This window comes from Coloeus monedula, assembly GCF_965178545.1.
Source record: "Coloeus monedula genome assembly, chromosome: 2".
In the NCBI taxonomy this organism is placed as follows: domain Eukaryota; kingdom Metazoa; phylum Chordata; class Aves; order Passeriformes; family Corvidae; genus Coloeus; species Coloeus monedula.
Genome location: NC_138782.1, coordinates 61,612,683 through 61,634,077, shown reverse-complemented (window position 1 = coordinate 61,634,077; position 21,395 = coordinate 61,612,683). Strand labels below are relative to the sequence as shown.

Below are 21,395 nucleotides of genomic sequence, written 5' to 3'. Positions count from 1 at the left end.
AAGGGCGGCGGGTCGCGCGCTGGGCTGGGAGCTGGCGCCGCCGCCACCACCACGGGGCCGTGATGGTGCTCGCCAGCCCCGACACCGCCTTCTCCGGTACCAGGCGTGTACCGACTTGTGTCACAGGAGCGACCAAGGCCGGGGCAGGGGGGAAAGTGTGTGCTATCCGAGGTGCCGTTTCGCTATCTCATTCATTAACAGAGCTCCTAAATTCATAAACCCGCGCCTCCTGCTCCGCCGCCGTTTCTGGGGCGAGGGCAGGACCGGAGTCTCGCCGCTAGCGCGGGATCCAGGGCTCCGGCAGCCAAACGCGCGGGTCGGGAGCAGCCGCTGAGCATCCCCGCCCCGGCGCGCGAGGATCTCCCCACGCGCGCCCCTGGGCACGGTGGGCGCGCATGCGCGGGGGGGCACAGCACGGGCCGGCGGAGCGACGGCGGCGGCGGCCGGGGCATGTCGGGCGCGCGGGGCGGTGGGCGCGTGGCCCCTCCCCTCGGCGAGCGCGCGGCAGCCGCAGCGGCGGCGGCCGCGGGAGGAGGCGGCGAGGAGGCGGCGCCTGTATCGGCGCTGGAGGTTGTGTCCTTCCTGGGGAAGCTGCTGTGCGCAGTCGCGGCGCTGAAGGCGGCTCTGTACCTGCTCCGCAGAGTGTGCCTAGCGATGGCCTGGAAGTCGGGCGGCGCCAGCCACTCCGAGCTCATCCACAACCTCCGCAGTGAGTCCCGGGGCGGGGCGCCTGGGCTGTGGGGCGGCCGTTACCGGCCGCCCGGTGACCGTTAGCGACCGCGCGCTGCCGCGGCGCCCGCCCGACTCGCCGCCAACTGTCACAGGGAGCGGCGCCGGCGCCCGGCCGCGTGTGTCTGTGTTGTCCGTCTGTCCGTCCCTGTATGTGCGTGTCTCTGTGTCCGGCTGGGGGTGTGTCCGTGCGTGCCCGGGCGGGGGGTGTGTGTCCGGGCGGCGGCCGGTGCCGCAGGGCGGGCCGGGCTGTTGCGGGAGGCAATGCGGCGGGCGGGGCGGCACCGATGGCGGTCCCGGAGGGGAAGCGCCGTGCGGCGGCCGTGGCTGTTCCCTGCTCGCCGCGTCCCCCCCCCTCCCCGGCCCCGTTCCCGGCTCCTCGTCCCTGTGTGCCTTGTGCGAGTTGAGGCGGGGCCGCGGCGGCAGTGCCGAAGGGCCCGTGATCCACCGCACGCGCCGGGATCGGCGTCCGTCTGGCTTCTCTCCGGCCGGCGGGCGGCGGGAGCTGTGGTGTCGGCGGGCGCCCTCCGCTCTTTCAGGCCTGGGCTGAACAACGCAGCGGGAGCCGCCCGTGTTTGGGAAACGCGCCGAAGAGGCCGCGGCTGTTTGTGTTGGGTGGAAGGGGCGTGTGGCAGCAGTCCCTCCTCCCCCCCTCCCCGGCGGGGTTCGGAGTGACTCCCCTCGGAGGGGTGGGCTGGGACCGCGAGGAGAGGAGACGAGCTGTCGGGGTTGCGGACTCGTGCTGTGACAGCCGAGTTTTGCGGTGGCTGCCCGGCACTGGGCGCTCCTTGCACTCACCGAGGGTTTGTGCTGTCCCCGTGCTGAATGTGGAAGGTGTCGGGCGGGCCCTTCTTCGCCGGTGTACTTCAGTACATCCTGAAGTCTGCAGGTCCTGAGAGGACGGAGCGACGACACCTTCTGTACTCAGAGCTTCCATTTTTCGTATTAGCGTACAATTAACCCGTCTTAAATATACTTACAGTGTTTCTGTTCTCTGCTCCTGGCCTTTTCTCTTTTTCTCAAGTCCGTGTCCTAGACGTAAAAGGACGTAGATTTAGAGCTTGTGTTATGGCAGTCGTCTCCTATTTTAGTGATACTACAAGACCACAGACAAGTTCAGCTATGTGGCCTCCTCGTTGTTCTGGAGTCATAGGAGAATCACCCTTGTTATTTTCTCCTTTCTCCTTTTCTTTGCTTATGTTAGATCATCTGATCCTGTGGTCTTTCCCAGTATTTTCTTTTGAGAACTATCACATCCAACAGAATAATACATGCTGAAGTGACTTTCAGTTTCCTTGTAAAAACTACTAATTATTATAGAATTTCATTGTAAAAATGTGTTTAATAAATACATAACAACTTCTCTAGTTACAAGAGTTGCAATGCATTTTTTTTGTTTTATTTTGTTCTGCAACTGAAAGGGCAATAAATACTGTTTTAGTGAAATATTGTTCTCTTACACAGCAGGGAAAAACTTTCCGATGTAAAAATCAATGTTAAGCTCCAAAATATATCCAAAAAGCAATTATTGCCAGAATAGTCTGTGGCACTCAGAACCTGAAGGCAAAACCAGTTTCTTTGTTGCAGAAGACAATGACAGTTTTTCAACACATGGAAGCTGTTTAGGGTGTTGCAAATAATAACAATTACAAAGCTAAAAACCATTGTGGTTAGTACACAGCAATAGTAGTATAGGAAGAGGAAAGTAAAATAGAAGTGCTTAATATTGTAATCTCAAAGTATGCTGTGATGGTAATTTTCTGGAAAATTACAGTTTGTATTTTCGCCCTCTGTGTTTTGCATATGCATGCCAAAATGTTTTGAGTGGTGTTAAACAGGGAGATAGTGGATTGGCAATAAAATATTGTGGAAGCACAGAGGCTTTTGATCTTGCAGCAAGACTGTGTTGTCAACTTTGGTGGGACCCCGGTCATGGTGTAGGGCTTTATCAGTGCAGAGCAGCTGCTGAGTTAAGACCGTAACTTTCAAGTTAGAGTTCCTCAGGTAAGATGATACCTTGTTGCTAAAGTTGGGAACAGATTTAGAAGAAAGTACTGTTTAATATGATACAATTCTCCCAGATATATTTTAACAAACTTAAAAATTATTGGTGACAGAAAGACTAAAATGTTCCAGAGAATTCTTTTGAAGTAGTAGACTCTCTCAATGTATTTTCCCTTCTCTAAAAACAGCTACATAGCATTTACAGCATTTTATGCTAAAAGTAAGAATGCAAACTGGATGAGGTTAATTTGATGTTGTCCGGTGTTTGTCTTGTGTATAACTTAGTAAATGAGTGTGTAATGTAGTGTATGTTTTCTACTGCAGCAAATCCTGGTTGAAAAGTCCTGTTACTTTGCATGCCAACATCTTAGAAATCAGCTTTTCTTTCCCACCTGAAGGACTGAAAAACTGGTTTCCTGTCCTGTTCATGCTCCTGCCTTTATGCCGCGGTTCTTGACCATTCTTGTAGAATTGCTTGTGAGGAAGGCAGTGCTGTAAGACTGGGTCACTTTCTCATGACTTGTGAAACATCAAGATTTAAACTCCTCAGTGTCTCTAAGCTGTTGAACTATTATGATTGGAGAAGCAGTGAACTTTGTTGTGGGTAAATGCGGACTGGGGAGAATGGGAATTTATTAATCTGGTTTTGCTTCCAAATAAAAACATCATTGGAAGATTCCTGTAGGCTACATGTTCTTTTCCTTTAAAACAGCAATAAAGATTATTTTTCATTATAAGTTGTTGTTGATAGTTACTAGTGCTTCTGTTTTGTGGCAATAAAGTTCTCCGTTTCATGACATTTGCTTTAGTGCTCACTTCACTGTTGCCTTAACTATAGAATTAACTTTTCTGTAGTGGTAACAATCATTGTGTTAGGGCAGTGACAAGTAATTTTGGGTATTTGCAATGCAGATTTAGGCAATTATTCTTTATAAGCCTTATCTTTGCTGTCCTGTCTTAAAAGGGACAAACTATTAAAGAGGGCCCTGGAATTTTGTTCAGTACATGCTTAGGGACAAGTTACTAAAGAATATTGCAGTGCATTGTTTTGGTTTCTGATTTTTAACTTTGTAAACAGGTTTTTGCACTGTTAATTTGAGGCATCATAGATGCACAATTTGACATACACAAAATAAACCTGTTTAAAACACACTCTTCACAACAAAAATGCTGTCCTTGAAGTGCTGTTGCTATGAGCTGTTCAGCTGCATTGTTTCAGTGATTCTTGAAAGTACTTCTAAGTTTTAAAAAATCCCTTTTTAAAATCCGAATAATTCTTTCTGCATTAAAGCTACTTAAAACACCTATTTTTCACCTTTACAGAGTAATTATTTAAATCTTTGCTTCTTCCTAACTGAAAATAGTTGAACATACACCTTCAAATTTGGGTAAATTTTGCCCCTAAAATATATTTAAAGTAAGACCTTTCAGCAGACAGCATTTCTAGGAAGCTATCTAAATGCAGGTTACTGTAGGGTTAGAAATCATGCTAAACACAGAAATAATTGCCTGTGTTTAAATAAATAACTCTGACAGAAGTTTCTTTTTATTGTGAATCTTCCACATTGAGGTGCTGAGGAAGGAGGAAAATAATTGGTGGGTTATTTACTGTTATCTTGCTTGGTTGAAAGTATTTTGATTTTAAATCTGTAACTTTTTTTCCCCCTCTCTCTGTACCTTCAGCTATCTGCTGATAGGTCACTGTTAGATCATTTCGATTTCCTTCTGTCTTTCATACTTGGGCTTTTGCCAGGTCCTGTTACTTTGCATGCCAACATCTTAGAAATCAGCTTTTCTTTCCCACCTGAAGGACTGAAAAACTGGTTTCCTGTCCAATCAGGACAATCCACAAACAATCAAAGTTCATTAAGTTTCCTTATTGTGCCTTTTTCCTTCAGTCAGTATGTCATGCTGCTGTATGACAAGCTTGCTTTGCTTAATTCTCTGATCATGTTGTGCCAGTGGTGTTTTCATCACCTATACCTGCTCTTGAATCCACATTTCTCAGTGAAAGTGAAGGTGAGTTAGCTTGGCTGTGGCTAACCATCAGATGTTGTTAACCATCTGTGGATTTGTTTCTTGCTACATTCTTTTACCTTCCTCACCTAATAAACTTGTATCACAAAAGGTATTAACTCTAATTTATAAGATGCCACAAATTCCATAGAATTTTGCACCTCGCATAAGACCAGAATCCTAATTTTTCAGTGTAAATGATGCTTCAAATCAGTATATACTCAAATATTATCAGGGTTTGAGAATTCTATTTTTAAACACATTAAAGATATTTCTCCAAGTGTTTTAATTATTTAGATGTTAAATAATTTAAAATGACATCTTGGCATGCTTTGTCATGATGAAGGCTTATCTACAATGAATCTGCACCTTTGGTGCTGGTTTCTGGTTGCTGAGGACAAATCTCTTTGGGAACTGCCATGAATGGGAAAGCATCAGATATAGTAAGCCTAAGCTAGGTTCAGCAAGAAGTAAACATTGGTTTTGTTTTGTTTATTTTCCCCGTCATGTTTTTTCCCTTGGTTTATCCAAATCTCTTTTACATCTATCTAATTTTGCATAAGGAAGAGTAATGTAACTTGGATGAATACGAAGAAGGGAAGTAATAATGGAAAATTAGACCAAATTTAATGACTCCCCTGTACAAGCACTTATGCTACCTGTTGGGTGCATTCATCATAAATGTATTGAGGCTTCAGTGACTAAGCATTGTAACTTATGACCAGGTAGTGAAATGGTTGGAAATGGAACTATTTTTTAAATTAAAAATGAACACATCCACTGATATGTTAATTTAAAAATATCTAAAATTTCTTAAATTTGGTTCATGTCTCAGGTGGCAGACTTGAAATCTGTGATGCTATTTTTTGGAGCATTGAGATTTTAAAAAAATTTTGTTAGCAAGTAATTTGAATCATTGCCTAAAGGAGTTGCTGTAAAACTTTTTTATTTTTAAGATTTAAGTGTTTGTGAAATGTTTTGAAGGAATTTCTACACCCTTGATCTTTTAAGAGGCAGGCCTTCGAGTAAATCAAGACAACGAAATATCCCAGATAATAGGAAATGATAACAGAAACAAAAAAAACCCAACCCAAATTTAAGAATATTCATCACATTTTATTGGTGTGTAAATTAAGATTGTGTTCTTAACTGGTTCTTTTGTTGTTGGCATGTTTTTTTTTTCCCTTAATGTTAGACAGGGTGTCAGTGTAATGTTAAAAACATACCCATACTTTCCCAGAAACTCCCAAAATCCACTGCATCAAAGTCCAAGTTCTCAGTCATTCAAGGAAAAAAGAGGGCATTTTTTGGCTGATTGTTTACATCAAAATCTTTATAACGCCTAATAAATAATTTTAATTAAAAAATGTTTAGTTCTTTTGCTTGATTGAAGATACATTTTTATTTTTGTATGTGGATATAATGGTGTGGTACGATTTTTTCCTGGTGGTCTGCAGCTGCCTAGTAATCCATAGCAAAATGGAAATGATACTGCAAATCTGTCCAAAACAGGTCATTACTCTTGCACGTAGGCATTTTAAAAAGAGGGAATCTCCTATGGTTTACCTTCAATATAATTCCAAGCTTTTCTTTTAATGCTACTGTTTCTTTCATCCTGATGTGGTCTCAAGAGATCACTAAGAGTACTGGAAAGCCTAGAAAGATATGCATAATATTCATGCTCTTTAGAATTATTGTTTATGTGAATGTTATCCCTCAAAGTCATGTTCTTTAGTGCTACATAACACTTTAAATAATTTTATTAAATTTTTTATTAGGTTAATTTTAATAATGTTTTAAATTTTAATTTAAATTACCAACATTTGACAAAAACAAAGTGAACTCTTTCAAAGCTTGAGATCAGTAAACTGTGGCCTTCTCCTGGACTGGCTGACTTGTGAGTTATGTTTTAAGACTTCAGAACCTGAATACTTCAGTAGTGGACTTGAGCACAAAATAGTTTTAAATGCTTGCACTGTTGAAATACAGCTTCAGAAATTCTTCCTAATTTCTGCTAGTTGGACAGCTCTTCATCATTTTGTTCCAAGACTCAGGGTTATGTTTTGCTGATTTTCTGATCCTCAGTTTTCGTGTAGTACTAGTGCTTGTCTTAATGAAACCACCTTCATAATAACAAACGGTTCATGTGGTCTAGCTGCTGGTCTTAACAGCGTTGGCTTTTCTGAAAACAGATCTGCAGAGTGGTTGCACGGAATGTGCTCAGTAAGGTGTGAGATGTGCACCATCTGCCTTTCTTTACAGATCTACTAAAGCTGTAAGTAGTTTTGCCTCAAGCTTTGCTGTGAAGAGAGTTCCTTGTCTATCTGTCTGATCCAGCTAAGTTTATCTTAACCTCTGCAACATTTTTTAGTTACTACTGATGGTTGTTGCCAGTTTGTATTGAGCTCTTCAGTTTTGACTTTCCATGTGATGTGTAGGTGAAGTTCAGTCCTCTCAAATGTTGAGGGATTGAGGAGTGCTTGGAGGTTGTCTCCTTCATCTGCACACCGGTGTTAAAGTTCATTGGAAGGTGTGGTTTTATGGTTTTGCATGCTGATACCAACCTTAAAGTTACTTTCTTCTTTCATGTACTCCCCAAAGTTTCTTCATTCAGCTGCTGATACAGATTGAGACAAAATCAACATAACCATTAAGGTAAATGTGAGTGCATTGCAGAGAACTTCTGTATAAATCTGTGTGCTGGAAGGCTGTGTCAGCAGGCTTTTCTCCTCCCCCAGAGAAGAAAATGGTTAATACCAACTTTGCAACACTGGCCTACAGCAGGAGGGGGCAATACAGCTGTGGTTAAAATGTCTAAATTAGTTACCCACAGACTTTCAGATCCATGAAAATAAATAGAAAACTCTTACTGTTATACCAGAATGGATGGGTTGTTTTTGAAGGTGATTCTTATTGAATAGGGAAGGAATACTACCTTGAAGTAAAAGGGAAATGTTGACAGGTAAGTTTGTATTTAACTGAAGCTTACTAGTATACTAGTTGGTTGTGTCGAGCCTAGCTTATAATTCCCATGTTGTTTTACCTCTGCAGGTTTTGAGTAGCATTTAAATGGTAATTGAATATTTATCATTATTATTATTATTATTATTATTATTGTTATTGCTATTATTACTATTATTGCTATTATTACTATTATTATTCCCATTATTTTTAGTTTCTGTCACTTTGGGGTTTTCATGGGATTTGACATTTGTGTTTAACTTCTGGACTGTAAGATTAGCTCTGATGCACCCTTGCTTTCCCCAGTCTTTCTGTTGTTTTGTCTCTGAATGATAGACTCTTAACTGATTCCTTCCAGTGAGTTGTATGCAACATCCTGTTTGGATAATGTATTATTTTGAATCCAAATCATAGTGACGTTAGATAGGCAGCTGAAAGTTTGAGACAAATAGCTCTTAAATTATCAGCAAAGTACAAGAAGTTTGCATGTATGAGTGGTATAAGAAACACTTGTTTACAAACACCTACTTTCAATTTCTTAAGCACAAAGAGCTTTGTATGTTTTAGGGTCAGTGTCCGTTACTGGATTTTATGGTGCTGATGCGTCACTTCTTGCTCAAAGTGCTTTCTTTGTGTTCATGCTTTACAGTGAAGTCTTGCTATGCTCGTTACTTAAATAAAAGTTTATTAACTGAGTCATGTTCTTTCCCATCTTTTCTTCCTCTGCCCAAACAAAAAGACCTTGACTTTAAAAATGTTGGTTGATCAGGTGCTTAAAACCAATGAACTTCACATTGCTTGCAAATCAGGATGTGGTTCTGTTCCAGCCCACTTCGCTCTTGAAAGTTGCTAGCTGATTTGCAGGGGTCAGACGGAGACTGTCATTTGACACGGTCCTGCACTATATCTATGTCTCTAAAAGTGGGAGGCATGGATTAGACAGATGGACCGTTAGATGGGTAAGACTGGGTGGTAGCACTCAAAAGAGTTGTCAAAAGCTAAACATCCGATTGTAGACCACGACAAGTAGTGTTCCTCAGGGGTCAGCACTTGAACTGGTGTTGTTTAACTTTGTCAGTGACATTGACAGTGGAATTGAGTGCACCCTCTGCAAGTTTGTTGAGAGCGACCTGTCCTGGGCTGCATCCAAAGCAGCATGGCCAGCAGGTCAAGGGAGGCAATTCTGCCCTCTACTTTACTGTGGTGAGACCCCACCTGGAGTGCTGCATCCAGCTTCAGGGCCCCCAACATAGGAAGGACATGGGTCTGTTGGAGTGAGTCCAGAGGATGGCCATGAAGATGATAAGAGGGCTGGAGCACCTCTCCCGTGAAGGCCGTCTGAGAAAGGTGGGGTTGTTTAGCGTGGAGAAGCAAAAGCTCTGGGAGACCTTACAGCAGCCTTCCAGTACCTGAAGGGGGCCTACAACAGTGCTGGAGAGGGACTTGTATTTACGAGGGTGTGTAGTGATAGGACAGTGTGGGGAAATGGCTTTAAACTGAAGGACAGTAGGTTTAGATTAGATATTAGGAAGAAGTCCTTTACAGTTAGGGTTGTGAGGCACTGGAACTGGGTGTCCAGAGTAGTTGTGAGTGTCCTCTCTCTGGAAGTGTTTAAGGCCAGGCTGGATGGGGCTCTGAACAACCTGGTTTAGTGGAAGATGTCACTGACCATGGCAAGGGATTTGGAGCTAGTTAACCTTTAAAGTCTCTTCTAACCCAAGCCATTCTATGATTTGTCACATCAGTAATTTTAATCTACATGAATTAATCTTTTCTAACATAAAGCTGTATATACTTTGTGTTATGTCTTAAGGACCTCTGTATGATTTAAAAACATCAGTGTTTTTCTGAAAATTGATCTTTATGAGTGAAGTATTCTGCAGTGGTTATGGAGAAAGTAATCTGAAAAGAAGCTGAACTATGTAGATGCTGAAGTAGTTGCACAGTAAATGGTTTTGGGATTTTAATACATAAAGTCAGCCACAGGAGGTATTTGAGTAGGTGTTATAGTTTGTATAGTAAGCATGTGTGCTGGATCATGTGGCAATGACACATCCTCTTTTCCGATCTGGAAGCCAGTATTGGTGTAAATGTTGACTGCCACTATTTTATGGTTTGGTTAGAAATGTGTTTGATCAACAGTCAGGATACCATCAGTGATGTAGGCAATTCTTTGAAACATAAGCACTTCAGTAATGCATTTGTTGCTAAATAAAAGATAAAATAAAAAGATAGCTTGTTTACTTGTTTGAAGTCCATGGTGCATTTTCAGACTCTTCTCTACTTGCGCTCTGACAGCCAACTGCCCAGTTTCCCAGGTTACACTCAACAGTGATAAATTCCCACCTTCAAGTCTAAGGACTGCTCTGAGCTCTTTTCCTGTTTTCATAGCGTTATTTGTGGAAAAGAGGCAGACCAGAGAGAGTTTTCAAAACATGCTCCAATTATGTCAAGTTGTCATTGCCACAGCCTCTGCTGAGAGTAACTCTTGAACTTGGCATGCAGTGCTCCACTTTTAAGTACTTACTTTTCGGCTTCAGCCCTTTGAAGCTTGGAAGTTGCACTGATATAACTCTGTTTTATTTGAGTTTACTTTTTATTTCAAGCTGTCAGTGTGTTTGTGTATTATCCTTTGCTTGTAAACACTTTAATATCTGATTTGTTTGCAGTACTGATTAGTAGTCTTGAAACCCAACAGTATCCTCAAGGAGAGTTTTCTGTACACATTATAATTGGAAAGGATATTCTACCTTTATGCATTTAATTGTGAATCATTTTCTTGCAATATAGAGCTTCATTTTAAGAGTTAGAAAATGTTTTTAATTAGCATTTTATTAATAGTTAATTTCTTTTTGATTGTTTTGGTTTTTTGGTAGTTAGAGATGGCATTAAATTAGAATGTCTTCTTTGCAATATACGCTTCTATTATTGGCTTCTTTAGGGGATATACTTGTTTTCTGGACTTAATTGAGAATTTGATAGAGACACGTTCCAGACAGAATTAAGATCCTGGCAGCTGGTTATCTTGCGACTGACTGTTGCAGGAGAGAAAGGACTTTTTTTGGAGTTTGGTACCTTGCAGTTGCTATGTTTCTCTACATTCAGCAGTGAGACTAAGAAAAAAAATCGTATTGTTGTCAACACAATAAAACTTACAGCTAAGTCAGTATTGACTTTACTGTTTAGAGCTTGATTGCTTTTCTTAATTCCCACCTAAAATTTGATGGTTTTTCCATTGTATAATAAGCAAATTTGAAAGCAGTCTTAATCTATGGGGGAATAGCTGAGAGGGTGTTGGTTTTTTCATGAGGATGGAGCATTATTCAATAATTGAAATCAATGGCTGACACCAGATTCAGGTTCTCCCACAGGTTCTTCTGGGGACTGAGTATGGGTAACTTTCTTCAATTCTTATTTACTGATGAAAAATATGACAATAATCAAAGACAGTGCAACCGTCAGCAAATCTCATGAGTGTTTGCTGAATGACAGCATCCTGAATGCTCAAATAGAGCGTTATGTAGATAATAATGTAGAATATTAGTATTTTCTGGTTTTAGGGCTATTTTGTAATTTGCCTGTCAGTGTAAGCTTCTTATTTGGTAGTTGTATGTACTTTGACTGGAACTAAATTTTGTGAAATTAGAGAAGGTTCTTGGCCTTACCATAGGGCCCTGCACTTGCGCTTCCAAGCTGGAACCTTGTTCTGTGTGTTCTCTGCATATTTATTCCAGAAGGCACAAAGGGAAAGAGCAGGTGGCTACCTGTAGTTCTAGAATATGTGCATCTATCTGCATGTCAAGAAATAAATTACTATTTTTAGACCTTTTGCGAGTGCTTCTCAGTGACTGCTTTTTGACATCCCTTCAGCCTCCTAGAGCCTTTATCTCCTCACTTTTGTTATAATCACCTGGATTATTCTCCTTTTTAAAAAAGTACATTTGGTTTGGAGATACTAATTCTTAGTGATTCCTAATGAAACTCTAAGAGTAAAATTTTGATTTTTTTTGTTTCTATGCTTTGTTCACAGAACTACTGTACAACTAATTCAACTAATTTCAAGTGGTCAGGGAAAACTTTTTTTTCTCCTTACTGTCCTATGTTGTTAGTGCCAATGTGTTAATGGATTGGTTTGTTTGTTTTCTTTTGGGTACAATTTTGCTCAGTAAGTAAACTTACAAGCTGCTGCAAATGTCTACTGGCTCAGATTTAAAACTTTGCATTGAAATGAGTTTCCTCTAACTGAATACTGCTGTACTATTCAGTTCAAAATGAAGTCAAAGAACAGGATATATGTAATGTGTGGGGACAGTGAGGGGAGTGTATGCTTTTACTGGGACTTACCAGATACAGAAATATTTCTAAAAAATAATATTTTTGGAAAAGGTATGGTTTTGCTTAATAATTTCCTTAGTGATAGTATATTCCTTTTGCAGTTCTATGTGATACTTTGTTTTCAGACCAAAAAGGAGTCCTGTCTGGGGAGTTATTTTGCTCTCTGAATTCAAGCCTATTTTATATAGGATAGTTAATTCTGGACACAGATAGTCGATAAGAAAAAAAGACAGGAAAATCCTATGATTAATAGGTGTAGTTGGGAGCACCCAGTAAACAGTCAGGAAAGTCTCTGCAGAAGTTAGCCCAGTCCTGGGCACAGGTGTGTTTTGTTGGTGGTACTTCAAAAAAACCCACTGGTGCAACTTGCAGACAATCTTACAAAAGTTCCATAATCTGATTTCCTTGTTTTGGGTTAGATTTTAATGGTGCTCAAGTGATCTTTTTTTTTTTTTCTTTTAAAGTATAATTTTGCAAATAAATCCATATTTAAAGAACGTAGTAAATGCAGAAACCCATCTTTGAAATGTTAGTTATTTGGAGTTTATATTATGTCTTTAGTGCAAGTAATTAGTTAATTCCTTTCATTTGTTTTCCAGAGTTTTCTGTTATTCATAAATGGCTCTTCAGAACTTAAAAAAAAATAGAATTATCAATGTTAAAAAACCCTTCAGTAAAATTGCAAGGAAAAATGGCTGCTTGTGACATTTTACATGCATGTGCATTTATATTTTATTTTGAAAAGTGAACAAAGATTCAGAATGTTTCCATATAAAAACTTTTTGGCCTCAGTCTGCCCCAGCATAAGAATTCTGATTCTGTAGGAGTTTCTTTACAAAAGGATTTTTTTCTTTACTAACACAAGACAAACAGATCTGGAAACCAAAATACTGAGCGACAGTGCTTCAACGTCACATTTCTAACTTGGCTTGTGTATACTTTTCAATAATTACTTGCATAGCTTCTTAGAAATATGAAGTGTATCTTGTTTGGTGTGTATTGTAATACAAATTTCTTGCTGACTATATTTTCAGGAATATCAAAAGTGTGCATGAAGTTGAGTTTTCCTAGGGGGTAGATCTTTGCAAATGGTTTTAGAAAAGCACCTGTAACTGCTGGGAAAGTCTGGTTCAAAATTCACTGGCTTAAGCATCACTTGGTCTCTGGATCCCAAATTTGATTTTAGTATCACAGAAGGGTTTGGGCTGGAAGGGGCCTTTAAAGATGATGTAGTCCAACCCCTGCCATGGGCGGTATGATGAGGGGAAGAGTGTTAGAGATCTGTGTAAGGCACTTGATTTCTCACAAAGCTATGAATGTGTTAGCACATTTCACAGACTCCTGCACTGCAGAAGAGAAACAATGCCTTCAATTCTGTATATATTTGTTTGTTTATAGAAAATGGAATAATCAAAACAGACAAGGTATTTGAAGTAATGCTGGCTACAGACCGTTGCCACTATGCAAAATACAACCCTTACATGGACTCTCCACAGTCTATAGGTAAGAGCATCTTGCAAAAGTGATTGAGATTGTTCTCATTTGTGTAATTGTGATTGCTTTTGTCATTTATGTGTTATGAATGTGAAAATAATTTTTTTAATTTGGAAGATTGTTTAGTTCTTCATCAGTTTATTGGATACCTTTTAACTAAGTTTCAATTTCTTGTGGGTTGCAGTTGGCATATTTGGATATACCAGGTAGAGAGGTGTTTTTCAGCCAATATTAATATGTGTTTACTTTTGAAACCACAGCAATTTGTGATGGTGCAGCTGATGTAAATACTTAAAAACAATTTGCTTCCAGTTTATGATAGAAACAGTCTCTATCTTAGAAATTATTCAATTGGGACCAATGCAAAGTTTCTTAAACCATTATGTGAAGTCTTTAAAAATAGGCTTTGTATAGTTAGTTGTACTGATAGGACAGTTATTTCCCATCCAGGTCCCAGTTTGTCTTTCCAAGACAAGGGAATGAACTATGTAAATGTACTAATTTATTTTTTCTTGATCTCTCTGTCTTTAACAGTATGTGGTGAGTGAATTTTATTAGGATTTTGTTAGTTGTACAGGAAAATAAAAAAATATTTTAAGATACATGCCCAAAGGCTTATGTATCTTTGCAAAAATAAGTATAAGTGAGCATTGCTCCCATTCTAATAGGTGTTTGTTCTCATTTGCTGTTTGCAAAATGCACAAGGTTGTTCTCCAAATGTTCTATGGTCTCCATCACATGAAACTCAAACTAACAAATTCAAGTCTCTACACAGGGGCTAAGTGAAAAAGGAATTACATTATTCTGGGAGACATTACTCCTCTGAATTGAACATACTTGATCAATATGTGATATTAATTCGATGTATAGTGGAAAAATGGAGATTGTAATTGTGGTCAAGGATAAAACCTTTTTTTTTTCCTGTCCAGAGTTGACACAGCATAGCTTTGAGCTGATGTACTATAACTCACTTCTGATGTAGAGTACCTTTGTAACTGCTGGGGTGTGGATGTTGTACCCTGAATGAGGGTGACAATGAAGGTGTTGCATTTTACAGTCAAGGTAATAAAGATTGTAAGGTTGCTGTGTGAACAACAATGAACATCTTCCATTCTCTTGTTTTACAGGTTTCCAAGCAACAATCAGTGCTCCACATATGGTAAGCTTTAAAGCTAGGTGATTAGTATAGGTTTTATTTTATAATTTTTAAATAAAAAATTATAAGCATTTTTATAAACATCCAGATGCTTTTGAAATAAAATATTTACCCTAGTAAATTTAATGAGTAGTTGATTGCAGTGATGCTATTGTGAACTGCCTAAAGGGAGTGAGTAGAAAAGACTGATCAAAATTTTTCTTGCAGATGTACAGTAATAGGATGAGGGGTAGTGGGCCAAAAAATGCAACATAGGAAATCTGATTAGTTTCTAGAATAAAAAAAAAACTTTGAGGATAGTTAAGTACTGAAACAAGCTTTGCAGCTTGTGGAAATTCTGTTCTTTGATATACAAAGAAGCTGACTGAACAGGGCTCTAAGCAGCCTTATTTAAAATGCCCATGTATTGCAAGAGGACTGGACCAGAAGATTTCCAGAGATTTTCCAATGTAAATTACTCTGTAATTTATATAAGAATTCAGGAGTGGATGACAGTGATTTCTGTAGTATGGTATTGCTGTAATGCCTTTAAATCTTTGGACCAGGAAAAAGATACATTGTACTGAGTTGCAGGTTTTTTTGCCAAGTGGTTTGAGATCAGGGTGAGTGTTCCACTTGGGATTCCAGTGCATGCATCTAACGCAGATATATTTTTTCTGTGTTTCTTTATTTGAGATAAAAAGTGAAGAGGTGCATGTATTTTGTCTTTTCATTATTTGGAAAGTGTCAAAACATAGTAAAAGTCTGCTTCTCTTGACTAAAAGCTGTGTAGTTGGCTTAGAATTTACTTAGTTATCAATATGAAAAATCAGGAATTTTGTATAGAAATATTAACAATATTATTCAAGAAAAGACAGAAAAAAGTACTGTTGCTAGGGGGAAAAATAAATGTTAATTATGCTTTAAAATTTTCAGTCCCTCCAGTCATTATTTTTCCAATGCTTAGCACTAATAGTATATGAAGTGTCAGAGCAAAAAGTCAATATATCCTCTAAGCAAATATTAACAAGAAATGTTCTAACAGGGAATGTTCTAATTATTTCTGTTTTCTGGGTAGGATGGATTAAGCTGAAAGAGTGTGGTAATGGCTATCTCTGAAACATTAAAGAACAAATTGGTTTTTTACTGTGCAGCCTAAGCTTAGTTTATGTACTGGTCCACCACATAGAAAAGCAAAAGCTATCAAGTGTATCCATAGACTACTGCATTCCATACATGAGCCTGGCTATCTGCCTTTAGAAAAGACAACTTCTTTTTCCCATTCTTTGACACAGCAAGTGTGCAGGTAATACAGGAGGTAGTTTCAATAGCCATTTTCCTTGATGCTCTGGAGCTACCTTCTTCCTAGCTAGCTTTCATCCCAGCTTATTCCAGTGCATATAGCATAATGATAAGCTTTATTGGCCGTTTGCTGCCAGAATAGTAAGAGTCACCAGACTTGAGGAGAAATAAACTGATTTATCGTGTCTTTCCCAATATATAAATAGAGTCTGTGCTAGAAGCTTGAATGGTCAGATGAGGCTTTGTATATGGATGCTAATAAAAAAAAATACACTCATGAAATTTGTTGAAGACAATGAAGTAACAATGATCATATCGTGTAGTTAACTCCTTCCCCCTCCCCATTCTTTGTAATAGAAATTATTCTGAAATTTCTTATACAAATGCTCTGGGCATTTTCCAAAATCTCTGAAGAAATGAACATATCTTGAGTAAAACAGACATTTAAAATAATTTGAAATTTTCTCTCTCTGTCTTCTCTTAGCATGCATATGCACTTGAACTTCTGTCTGATCAGTTACATGAAGGAGCCAAAGCACTTGATGTAGGATCAGGAAGTGGAATTCTTACAGCATGCTTTTCACGAATGGTGAGTTATTTAATTTAATCACTTGATCATCAGAACTGCTTGAACTCAAGTGTAACTGAATTGCAGAGCAAAAAAAAGCATCCTTCATAGTGGATTGAAATATATAGAAAATAATTTACTCTCCTGGGTGTGATTGGTACCCATTTGATGTGGTAGCTGATAGTAGATGTTCAAGTTAAATGGTTCAGTAAATTGTGTAATGGTGAAGAAACCGGCTAGTGAGGAAGTTTGGGGTTTTTGGATTGTTTTGAGTTTTTTAATTATTGCATTTTAGTTGCTGCTTTATATCTTGAAGGAAAAAGATGTTTGTCTTGAACAATTCAGTTTTTGTTATCTTGTGTGACTATGGATGTTCTCATTGTGATAAATTGTCACGGATTCCTGATGTGATGAGAGCTTTGTGACTTTTGAGTCTTAAAAGAATCCTATTTCCACAAGAAAATATCTTGTATATATAAATTTTCTTTGAATTTAATTGCTTTCTTTTCTTGTTATATTGCACAAACATTACTATAAGTGTCCATTTAACCTTTTATAAGCTAGATATTAATTTGTATTTTACATCTTTGCCAAGTAACTTAATCTCAGTTGTGTTATTCAACCTGTACCTAAGGAATTTTCTGTGTTCTTTCCTATCTTACATCGGGAAAAAAAGGTTTAAAAATTTGGGGTTTAGTGGCTGTAGCTATAGTATTGTTAGACTGATTCATGCAGGGAAATATAATCAGTTCTTCCTTCTCTGTTCCAGGGCTTTATAATTGCTTTATGGCTAGTAGAGACCTTCATTAAACTGCCGACTAGATCTTTTGTTTTGTCTTTCTGCAAAGTCAATTTGAAATGTGTTGATACATATGATAATTTCTCATTTAAGTTTCTTTGCTACTTACTTTTCTGTTTTCAAGCACCAATCTGAGTCTACAAAAACTTCTGTTTCCCGCTGTTAAGAATTAGCTAAGAATGTTTAGGACTGGTCAATACACTTGCAAAAGTATTTAGGTTTCTAAGTATTAGCTGCAAAATTACAAAAAACAAAAATAAAAGTAGTTAGCCAAACTGCAGTTTAGAGGAAATCTTAAATGGCACTTAACTCAACTTTCTGCCTATTATTTTTGGTCTGACTGTGTAGTCAGTAATCAAGTGCTAGCATGGGAACGCCAATCCTTCAAGCATTAAAACTTTTGACCAGGCTATATGTATTTCTCACTGAAGTTATGAATGCATAAAGGAATAGCCATTTTCAGTAGGACATGCTAAACTGTAGTTGTGCACTTTTCTCTACTAAAACATCTGTGGATAAGTCAGAACCAGCACAAAAAGGAAATCTCTTTCCAATTTTGGTGAAGTTAATCCCTCTATCTTTTTATTGCCATATGAATGTCATGTGCCTCTTATGAATCCTCCATGGTAGTTTGCAGTGGAATGCCTTACAGACATGTGTGTTGGAAAAATTGAGTAAATGCTTTCGTTCTGCTTGACAGCATTACTAACAGTAACAAAAACTTGAAAGAAGTATATTATGGAAATTAATGGTAGAGTGTTTTGCCACCAAAATTTAGTTGGGGATGTGCTTTTTGTGACTATGTTGATGTTGCTTCTCAGTCTACTTGAGATCTAGAATTAGTAGCTCACATTTGTGGCACAAGTGCCTCAGTGCCCATAGATGACAACTGTACTCTTATGATGATAATCTCATTTGTGGTACCTCTGGGAAAGCTTTATGCTTACTTAGACTAGTAAAGCATCTTTAAGATTGTTGTTTGGATTTTCATGGTGAACTTCTGTGATAGACTTACCTACATAGCTTGCAAAATTAAGTTTATTTACTTTTGAAGGTTGCTGGCAAATCAAATTAATTACAGTTTTCATCCTGTCAGTACTGGATTTATGAAAAGAGTGGGGTATATTTTAATTCCTAACATGGAGATCCCAAAAACTGTGCCATCTTTCTGTTGTCTCAATTGAATGCGTTTCACAGTTCCAAGGTAACACACAGAGGTGACTGATGAGGACTCAGCAAAATGGACTGTCACATGTAGCAGGTGGTTCTCTTACTTTATCAGGCTGTTTCATGCTCTGACCATTTTGCTAAATTTTCATTTCTGTTACATTACTGTTTGGAGTACACTGGATCTTTTGACAGCGTATAGTACAACTGACTGCCAGGCATTCCTCCAAACAGCAACCCATGGCTGTCATAGTGAAAACTTGCTCTGTGTCTTGCTCTGTTGCAAAGGGTGGTGGTCTTCCACTCAGACAAGAAAAGCTAACGCTGCTCTTTTAATGTTTTTAACATAGGACTTGTTCATAATAAAACAAAAAAAAACCTCCCCAGGATAACCAGTTATTAATTTTCCATGTCTTAACAACATTAAAATGTAAGATACAGAAACATAAACAATTCAGATGCATCATCTGCATTCAGATGTGTCCAAAGACAGTTGTTAGGCAACATGGGCTGCTGCTATGACATACTCTGCCATTGTGTTCTTTGGATCCTGTTAAAAATGGTCAGATTTTTGATTTGGATTTGGATTGGTTTTGAATGTTTTTTTCTATACTAAAGGCAAAATTCTAGAAGAAATACATGTAATGGAGAGGTTTTTGTTAGTAGACCTCTTTCTGCCCCCCTCAGAATACAGAGATTTTGTGACCTTTTTTGAGTTATGAGCTCTCAGAAGTTCCACTCCTCCTGTGGAGGAGAGCTGTAAATCTGAAAGTAGATTCATGAATGTAAGGATAAGTGGAAGGTAATTTGTCCCTGACTGGTAGTTGCAGCATTTGCTTCTGAAAGAATAGGACTCTTGAGATAATTTAGAATAAAAGGCATGATTTAATCTTTGAAGTAAGGTCTTCTCTAGAAAAGCCTTAATTCTTAGTAAGTTTTGTTCAGTGTGAAAGGAGATTAGTTTTAGTCTTTGTTCTTGACATTGTTACTTTCTATTGCAGGTAAACAAACATGATCAAATTTAACTTCTAAAAATTCCAAGAAGAAATCTCCACTAACAATATAACACAACTGAATCACATCTCAAAAAGATCATTATTACAAGTATTTATAAAACTATGCAGACACACTTTAATTATCAGGTGCTTCTAGCAGTCAGGATCATTTGTCATTTCAAGCAGTAGTTTTAATAACATTGGGAAAATACTTCCACTTTGCTGGTTTTGTTTTTATTTTAGAGAAATGGGTTCAGGAAGTATAAGTACTCATTCTGTAAATAAAACTAGCAGAAATTGTTCAACTGTATATTTTTATTCCAGGTTGGTCCCAAAGGACAAGTTGTAGGAATTGATCATATCAAAGAACTAGTAGATGACTCAATAAATAATGTCAAAAAAGACGATCCCACATTGCTGTCTTCAGGAAGAGTGAAACTGATTGGTGAGCATCAGACTGATATACTTACTAATTAAACTGATATTCTTTCTAGCAGCTGGTTGAAAATGGCTGAATTGGATGTTGTTAAAAGTTTGAATCTAAGATGTTAAACCCAAGAAAGAAGAGCCAAATGAAAACTTTGAAATCCAAGTTGTCTTTAGGCCTTTGAAAAATGGTATCTTCCCCCAGTTTTGAGAGTATGACTTCTGGTAATCTCAAAGAATATGTAATCATTCTACTAGAAAATGTTAACGGGGAGATGTTTTTTTGGTGAAAATACTTTACATGCTGAAGGTCTGTCGTGTTAAATTTGCTGTTTAAAATTGGGGTTGAATTCACAACCTTTCTTGAATAAATACCCTGTCACCTAAATTTGGGTGTTTTAACAAAGTCTTTACACTTCTGATACAGTAGTTGAGAAAGCTGAATGCAAAGATTCAAGTGGAAAAAGTAGATTGCCAAGTAGATTGGCAGTATGCACACTGAAGTTTATTTCACTTGTTTTTAAAATTGACAGTAATTGTATGTTAGGGAAGTGATTAATTGACACCAAAGTACTTTAATTCAGTTAGAGTTACTGAGAGGAAATAATGCCAAAATGATACGAGGACAGTGAATTGTTTTAAATATGGTTTTTTACTTAAAAAAGATTTTGGGGGATTTTTTGTTTGGTTTTTTTTCTTTGTTTTTTTTTTGGTTTTTTGTCTGGTTATTGTTTGTTTTTCTTAGATGATTCAAGGCTGGCAGGAGGAAAGTATTCTATTCATTAAGTTTAAAGAAGAAATTGAAGGTGTGGATGTTTTTGAGGCTTCTTACAAGAGCACTTGGAAAAATTATTATGTGATGTTTGGCTCTTAGGTTAATTACCATTTTGATTCTTGGTCTTTTTTGGTAAATGAGGGACTTTTCTAAATACTTTTTTAATAAGTTTATCAACACGTACACATGTATAACATGCAATGTATCTTGCTGAGAACACTTATGTCTCCGAACTTATTGGAAAAGAACTTAGACTGCTAGGGCTGTAGAGGGGGAATGAGGGAATAATTTCCACTGTTGCTGTACAAAAGCGGTTTTAACTTATGCTTCTGGTCATTCCTGAAACAAACTCTGGTGCTCTTGCGAGTCTAGAAGTCTAAGTAAACATCATTATCTATTTTATTTTTGACTATGTAGCAGGATGACTAAGAGACTTGTGAATAGTTTTGTTGTGAGGTACATTTTTAAAAAGTACAGATGGACAAGTAATACTTCTGTGAATTAAGTGGAGAAGAATGTTTCAGCTGTGCTGGATTCCTGGGAGCTCTTTGATGTGGAGCAAGAATCCAGACAGGTGTTTCTTTAAGACAAAAAGACAGCAACAGAAAACCCCACCCAAACACCCCTATCACAAGCACACAAACAAAAAACTTTCAAAAACCAGTTGATTGATGATGGGAAGTTGCTGG

The 21,395-nt window shown here is 38.5% G+C and overlaps 1 protein-coding gene across 1 annotated transcript in view; it reads left to right on the top strand.

The window, feature by feature from the left end:
• Window positions 1–450: 450 nt before the first annotated feature.
• Window positions 451–21,395, top strand: part of PCMT1 (protein-L-isoaspartate (D-aspartate) O-methyltransferase) — a gene marked incomplete at its 5' end in the record, with an annotated part of 35,725 nt that continues 14,780 nt past the window's right edge. The window contains 5 exons of the mRNA XM_082299346.1: window positions 451–709; window positions 13,444–13,548; window positions 14,667–14,698; window positions 16,461–16,565; window positions 19,830–19,950. Of these exons, the coding sequence (XP_082155472.1) occupies window positions 451–709; window positions 13,444–13,548; window positions 14,667–14,698; window positions 16,461–16,565; window positions 19,830–19,950 (622 nt within the window). The remainder of the gene's footprint in view (window positions 710–13,443; window positions 13,549–14,666; window positions 14,699–16,460; window positions 16,566–19,829; window positions 19,951–21,395) is intronic.